This window comes from Lonchura striata, chromosome 1, assembly GCF_046129695.1.
Source record: "Lonchura striata isolate bLonStr1 chromosome 1, bLonStr1.mat, whole genome shotgun sequence".
NCBI lineage: Eukaryota > Metazoa > Chordata > Aves > Passeriformes > Estrildidae > Lonchura > Lonchura striata.
In genome coordinates, this window is record NC_134603.1 from 116,134,498 (window position 1) to 116,142,747 (window position 8,250).

The 8,250-nt window shown below is 43.8% G+C and overlaps 1 protein-coding gene across 1 annotated transcript in view; it reads right to left on the reverse strand.

Annotated features, from left to right (window-relative positions):
- The window catches only part of TGFBR2 (transforming growth factor beta receptor 2), a 60,136-nt gene extending 54,176 nt beyond the window's left edge, over positions 1 to 5,960 (reverse strand). Inside the window, exon 1 of the mRNA XM_021525865.3 lies at positions 5,823 to 5,960. Coding sequence (XP_021381540.1) covers positions 5,823 to 5,916 — 94 coding nt within the window. The 5' untranslated portion in view covers positions 5,917 to 5,960. The remainder of the gene's footprint in view (positions 1 to 5,822) is intronic.
- Between the last annotated feature and the right edge of the window lie 2,290 nt (positions 5,961 to 8,250).

Genomic DNA, 8,250 nt, shown 5'->3' on the forward strand with positions numbered 1-8,250 from the left:
GCTTGTTATTATGATATGAAACAAAGACTAGAAAACACCAGCCATTCAGAGCACTGCCATTCCCACCCAACAAGGAGCAAATAAATACATGGCTACAGGTCAACCTTAAAAATGCTGTCAGGGGAATGTTTTTTCCTGCCCCACAAAGTGCTTCAACATTTCACACATTTTCATATTCACAACAGAGTGAAACCAAAATCACTTGAGGTGACAGATATGGGGATGTCTGTATATGCATGCCCAATGAGAGTGACAGCCCTCCAGTATCCTGGGGAGAGTGGATAGGGGGAGCTCCAATTTCAAATGTGCATTTTGTGAGTCAGGCCATGCACTTAATCCCACTTTTCTTCCACTGACCATTGTTTATTCTAATTATTGATTATTTCTCTATCTTTCTATATTAGAAATTCCACTGTGGACTATGGAAGAAACAAAAAAAAAAAAAAAAAAAAAAAAAGGAAATGTTTCCTGATGAAAGTTTAATGGAAACTGGTACATTTCCACAAATTGTCTGTTTTGACAAATCAGCATTTTCCCATGAAAAACAGTGTCAAAAACTCTCAACCAGCTCTAGTTCTAACCAGATTAACTCAGGGATGAATGCCAGCAGGAAGTTCTTGCTAAATACCAGTTGTTTGAGCAAGGGAAAACTACTTCTTCCCAAGACGATCTTCCCAGAGGTGAAAAGGCTTTAAAACCCATATGGAAAAAAGGACAGGTAGTTCCAGCTGTAACAACTACAATGGCAATCACAGCAAGACAAAGAGAAATGAAATGGCATATTTTAAAAAATACCCATGAACACGGACAAATCAGCAACTAATATTTCCCTATAACCTGATAATATTATGATTTCTTAAAATCTAGAACAGTTGCTAAAGCTTTGCAGCAATGCAAACGAGGGTAACATTAGTCTCTGTGAACTGCTGGGCAGTGCCCTTAAAACATGCTTCAATTTCATTTCTGCTTACATCTCTAGAAGCTAATGGACACATACAAATGATGAGCATGCTGTCACCAGGAAGAAACAGAATTAAGCATTTCCTAGATGAGATTCCATCAGTAGATGGCATTTGAAGCAATTTGCTCTCTTTACATATCTTACCCTAAACATCTGTACACAACTAAAACTGTGTTCTTTCAGACAGTAGGATATAAAATGTTGTATTCAACAAATGCCAGTGCTGCTGCTCTGTCGCTATGCCAGAGTGTAGACAGAATATGAAAAACAACTGATGAAGACTTAGCTGGATCACTGAGAACCCAATTCTGCTAATGTTTAGTGCCAACCCATTGCTTACAGTGGCATTTGCCCTGTCCCAGTGTGTACGCCCACTTCTTGCTGTAAAAGCAATTTATCCCCCGTAGTAAGAAGCTTCTCTGCTGTTTCTTAATACAACACCTGCCAGTGAAATTAAACTTCCAAAGGACTTTGGCTGTCAAAGCAGAGATATACTCTTCCTGATTTATTTTAGTCTATTTTAGACTTCCAGAATGAGAGTTCATAAAAAAGCGCAAGTATTTTTCTTCGCCTTTTATTTTATACTTGAAACCATTTCATAAGGGTTTAAGAATCACTTCCCATTATCCTATAGGGAAAATAAAACCCCACAAAACAACAAAAAACCCCTCTAACAGAAACAAAATGCAAGGCTAAAGACCAATTAAGTAGCCCAAATCTCAGCACTCACTCTCTTTTCAGCCAATTTTCTTTTCCACATCAGGACTAGCTTTCCACTACTCCATCCTGGGAACCCCTTGTACTCTTCAACATCTTTAGAGACTTGTTGATACCTCAGTCAATTTTACTGAGTTTGCAATGCTCTGGCAATACAAAATGTCTAATGTTCCTGGGATGTGCTTGCCTGGGTATTTCCCCTGAGTCAAAAGATTCCTCTGTGGCAAAGGAAAACACTGTTTTCTCCCACCTGCCTCAGAGCACCCTTTCAATCCTCCACTCGACAGGTGCCAGAAGGGCTGTGGGAACCATGGGCAAATCATGACCCCACTGCTGATCCCAGGACCACAGAGGTGGCTGGAAGCCCTGCCTTTCACTGTGGGCTTGGGCTGTAGCCATGCCAGCCAGGGTGGAGATTGCATGGACCACTTTGATCAGAATCTGTCACTGCACTAGTGAGCATGTTTCATACCTAGCTACTATAAACACACCCTGTTATGCAAGATCTAAGAGTAACAGATTGGGCACAACCTGTTGGTTTTGCTCATTTTGGCAGTACTGGAAGTAAGGCATAGTTCTTCTGAGGCCAAAGAAGTGGCAGTAAATGGTAAATGTTAGCAAAGTGCACGTAGCACATACATACATTACTGAGAAAAGAGTTCCTATGCCACAAATGCAATAAAAACCCCAAAGTATCACTTTAAAAATATCTTGCAGAGGAAATATAAGCATCGGAAACTCCAACAACTGGTGCTACAGTGATACTATGCTCTTTTTTTTTCTCCCCTCAAAAGAGCAAATGCTTTCTAAAAGCCTTTGAAAAAAATAAACTTGCAAAAACACCCACAAACCAAACCATGAGGAATTTTCCTTCTGGTAAGAGTCTGACACCACATTTCCTCCTATGTTCATAGTTAACCATGCCACAATGACAACTTTTATTAGCCACCATTATAGGATGCTGCATCTTTGAAACTGTAACATTTCATCCCAGAAAGGAATATTTAATTTTGAAGCAATGTTGTTTTACTAAATATAGGCCATATAATAGTGTTTATAAAATATGAGTTAAAAAAGACTATTAATATGAAAACTCTGAGTTACTCCATTGGCCTTTTTTTTTTTTAATTACTTTTGAAACTGTTTCAGAAAACCTGCTATAACTCTGTATAACTCTACTAATGCTAGTGATACTGTATTCATTTGCAGCAGCTTAAGATCTGGCTCATAATTTTTTAATAGAAACCATTCTGATATGGAATTCACCACCTGAGTATTAAAGAAGCATGTTAATGCCAATTAAATATTAAAAATAGCAAGTAAACAAAAGTGTTTTTCAAAGTCTTAGGTATAAAAGTCTCACAATTCAAGGATACCCCATAAATAGAAGAAATTTCAATATCATCTCTAATATATCCCTACTTCCCTCCTGAAATACCTGGAAAAATGCCAGTTTTACTGGGGGGTAGGAATGCATTTTAGACTCAATCCTGTTACAAGCATGTTCCATCCCGTTACAAGATGTTTGCTCTCCTACTTCCCTTTTGCAAACATCTGAAGCTCTAAATTTGATTTTCATACTATAAAATTAACTACCTCTGATATGGCTTTCAAAAAAATAGCAGTAATGCAAATAGAGCTTGGCTGAATGGAGAAATTAAGTTCCTGATGTTCAGAGACGAACAGTTATTGCATGGATGATTCCAAGGAACAAATTTCTGGTTACAATAACCCAAAGACAAACTACAAATTCATATTCACTTGAACACACTAACACAAAATTCTTACACGGACAACTGCTGTTCTACACTGACATTAATGGATAAAATGATCAATAAATCATTCAAAATCATTCCAAAAAAATCACACCTTGCCCCTTTACTCTATGCAAAAAAGTCAATTACTTCTGTGTAGTACAGACCATGACAGTTTTCTTTTTCATAATTCCTATTGAACCTCTTCATGAATTTGTGGGTTTCTCCAAAATCTTTATGGGAATGTGTCTTGTCTATTTTGCTGTGAAGAATGTTAAAATGAAATTGTAGCTAGTGCTTTTTTATCCAGCCATCTGGTTAGTTAGTAGGCACACCTGGGAACTGAGCTCTTCCGAGACTGATATATGTCCTTTTTTTTCCAGCTTTACTACACTGATGAATTCTTACAAAATAAATAACTATTTTTTTTCCTGTTTTGTTTTCCCCCAAGCATTTGGCAGCTCTAATTTTTATTCTGGTGCCAAATAACTACCGACATCCAAACCTCACACTTTCTGCTCCACAGAACTGTTGCTTTCTGATCAGCTCTTCCTGTCATAATAGAATTCTATTGCACAGTCGAATCCTACAGTGTTTATCAAAACAGCTTTTGGAGCTGTGGGATAGATTATCTGAAAACAGGTCTACTCAGTTTTTTTTATTTTAGGGTGTAGATGAAGATGAGTATGAAAAATGCTGGAACTGTAACCAGTTTGTGTTCTTTTTCCTCACTGAACCTATGACAAGAAAGAAGAGCAAACTCTTGAGCCATGCCCACTTTAAAAAATCTACCCATAGTTTGAGACTGTCTATAGCTGATTGAGTATAAAAAAGTATAATAATAAATAACACAAGATTAACAAAAGCTGAGCTTCTCCATTAAAGTTTTTTGTGATGGGAATCTGCAAAAGTTTGAGGCTGTGGTCAAAATAAAGGCCATCACAAGTTGCGTATGGTTTATGTTAATGAAGAATTATAGAATATATATATATATAAAATTAACAAGAAGCTACACACCTCAAATTTAATATAACTTACAGCTGTGGGACACCATAGTGTCATTCATACCCTGTTCTTTTCTTTTGCCCTAAGCTTTCATGAGTAACTTTGCAGGTATGCACAACCTGTTGACTGTGACAGGGCTGTTAATGAAGCATGAAGTTAGTCAAAGAACTGCACATAGCTAAAGGCAGTAGCTGTTGAAGAGTCATCCGCTTCATGTTATTATGTTTCAGCCAAAATTTGGGATCAACTACTGACCATGAAGGGACCAGACAGGAAAATCAGAGGGCCCAGGGAAAAGTTTGTAGAAGCCCAGGTGTCTGCACACCTTACCTGAAGACTAAAACTAGATGTGCCATTACAAGACATCTTAGAAAGCTACTTAATTCTTCACAAGTGTTTCAGATGCATTTGCTACAATCTCCTGTTCTCCTTTTAGGTTCACCACTTGTTCTGCAACGTGATTTAGGGCCTAACCTTGATATTACAGATGTTAATTCACAGATGTGGGTAACTGCTAGTAGAACAGAGACGGAAAGCTGCTCCGAGCAGGAATCTTGTTTTTTCCAGCAGAACTTTAAGCTCATAGTATATTATAAATTATGATAGGAAGAATACTGCAAGCCGCAGACCCCAAAAACCTATCTAAGGATGTCTTGCTAGAAGCAGGGTAAAGATTACAAAGTGTCACTTTTAAAGTGAGTCAAACAACATCCGCAGTCGGTGCTAGAGGAATGAGTGCTTTTCAGTCCAACTGCTCACAGGCACGGCTAAACTCCGCTCTTCTCAGGAACTCAGGAACCCCAGGTTTTGGTGACCAAGTGCAGACCCACGGCAGCGGGCTCTGTGGCCACGCTCTGAGAGCCCCCCGAGGCACCTCCAGCCGTGGCCGCGGCGGTGCAGGACAGCGGTGCCCAGCGGAGCGGCGGCGCCGGGGCCGGAGCGCTGCGAAGGGGCCGCGGGTTCCCGGCCCGCGCCCCCGGCCCGTCCCCGCGCACGGGGCCGCCACCAGGTGCGGAGCCGCCGCATCAGCTGCGGGCAGGGCCTGCAGCCCTTCCCCGGCCACCGCAGGCAGGCTCCAGATGCCCTCTCCGGGCTCCTCCGGCCCGAGCAGACCCCGCCGATTTCCTGCCAAATCCGCTCCTTTCTCCCCGCTGTTCCCTCCACGGACGGATCTCAGCTTCGGCCGCGAAACCCCGAGATTCCCAGTCCTTTCTTCCCCGCTTACTCTCCCGCAGGGCCATCCACAAACACGCTCACCCCCTCCCGAAATGTTTCCAGCTTCAAAACTTTCTCAGCAGCCGTGTCCCCCGCCTCCCGCCTGTCCCTCGCCGCTTGTCCCGGCCCCAGCAGCTGTCAAGCGGCAGCGCGGGCCGGCGCGCACTTACCCCGGAGCAGAGCGGGGACCGAGCTGCCCATCAGCGCCCAGAGGGAGAGGCGCAGCAGCAGCCGCCGCAGGCTGCTCGGCAGCCGGGGAGTCATCGCGGAGCCGGATCGGCGCGGCCGGCGAGCCGCGGGCAGGGCGCGGGGGCGGCGGGGAGGCCGCGGCGGCGGTGGCGGGGCTGGCGGGGAGCGGGGCCGCGCCGCTCCGCTGCTCGGGACCGAGGGTGACTCACTGAAACTTCACTTCGGCGCTGCAGGGGAAACAGGAAATCTTAAACTTCGCAAACAGCTGGGCAGGACTTTCTTACTCTTACAGTAGTTCCTTCTCCCCCTTCCCACAGTCACCCCCTCCCCTGCTCTCGCCCTTTTTTCTTTCCTTTTTCTTTCTTTTTTTTTTTTTTTTTTCTTTTTAACATGAAACCTCACCCAGCTTGGTGTCAATCATCTGCCAGAGGCCAGCCCCTCTCAGGTCTGGCTCTCCCACCACAAGCGCGTCGGGGCCAGCCCCGACGTGCAGCTGGATCCCTGCGCCTGCCTCCCTCCGAGGCGGGGACCGGGCACAGCCACCCGCCCGGAGCTGCACCGTGGCTTGCGAGGAGGCTCAAGGTCGACAGGAAACCACCAGCTCGGAGGGGTACTACTCGCTCCCTGCGAGTTGAAAAGGACCCAGACGTGTCATCTAGGACATGGGGACTTTGCAGAGCTCCTCCTCGCATCCGTATCCCTGACCTTAACGATGCTGCAGCAGCAGTATCAGAAAGAAGGACGTAACCCCCAGATGAACTAAAACAGGGAGCCGGGGAGGTTGAAGTCAGGGTAACAGCAGGAAATATTCACATAGACTAGCTGGGCACTCAGCTTCCAGATGTTGGAGCTGACTGGAACAACTTGTCACCTGCTGCTTATTTTGCTTCCAAATAGGCTGGTTGTACATTACTTTATCTCCAATCCTGTGTAGGTGACACAAATTAAGTTCGTCTCCATCCCTCTCCAAAGGAACTTCTACCAGATATTTTGCCTTTTCTGCAAGAGGGAATTGCACCTATGATTCAGAAAGTAGGACCACGCCAGTGATTCCAGCTTTTCATGGCCCTGTCAGAGACTGTAAGAACCATTCAGTTTTGAATCTGAATAAAGCTTGAGCTCCCTGCCAGTATAAATCCAGCCACTGCGTAGCCAGCAGTTGTATTGAGAACCATTTCCAGCTCACAGTCTTCCTTCCTCTCCGAGTTAAATGGCTGGGCATTGATTGAAGGGTAAACTGATGCACATGGGGATAATTTGAGGGCGATTGTTCCAACGTTGGTGATTCGCTTTTGTCTTGGTTACAACACTAGTTAGAGATACAGATCTGGGTATTTCAGAAAGAGGGCTAAGCCCTCAGGGGGAATAGATGTAATTATGCTCTGGATGTCCCAGATCATCTCTGTTTTACTCTGTTTGAATTTGGAAATGCTTGAATTTGGAAATGTTTGCGTAAAGAATTTAATTGGCCTGTAACAGACATTTTAAAAAAATCATTGTGCTTTTATGTAAACTTAGTTTTAAACAATCCCTAAATACATATTTTCACCATGAAGTCTCAGTTTATGGTACAAAGTCTCATAAACCTCTCTCCAAGAGCATTTTCCTCTCCCTCATCCTCTTTTTATATAGTCAAGATTCACTCAAACAGGTGGTGGTCGCCACCCTCCAGAGATAAGAAAAGTTGCAGACTCCCCTTTGAGCACAGACGGGAGTGTTCTTATCAGTTCCTGTCCACCAGCTATGTGCTAGAATGTGACTGTGTTTTCAGTATCCACTTAAACAAAAGCATTTCTCAACTCACACAAGTATATACTGCATGCTGTACACTTCTCTCTCCTCAGAGCTGTCAAGTTGCAGGTGCCAAAGAGCTGCTATTTGCTTAGAAAGTTGGCTCTGTGTGCTGAACTCTCCTGTTAGTTTTTGGTGACTACCTTCCAACATAAAAAACAAGTTTAAAAGCAAATAAGTACAGATTTAGTATTACTATTCAAACCTGTCACAAATCAGGTGTGACTTTGCAAGCCTGACTCTGTGTCACTTGCATCTCTCTCCCTCACATAAGTGCTATGGCTCTTCTCCAATATAGCCATATTCTGCCCAGTCTCTCTCATCCAGGGTCTGGCAGTAGGTGAGGGGCTTGCAGTAGATGGAGGCTTTGGGAAGGGCTGCACTTAGGTTTCCAATAGTCTCAAATCCTTGGGTGCAGCCAGGCATCACTGGCCCTTCTCTCACATGAGGTGATATGGCACCTGTTACCCAGCAAGTGAGGAGTCTAGTACAAGTGGACTTCAGGAATTTGCTATTTCCATGTAAGTACTACATTTATTTTTACAGATACACCGTGCAGTGAGGATTGTGCTACAGCTGCGCTTTGGATGTTCAGAGAATCCATGAGAGTGAGAGATG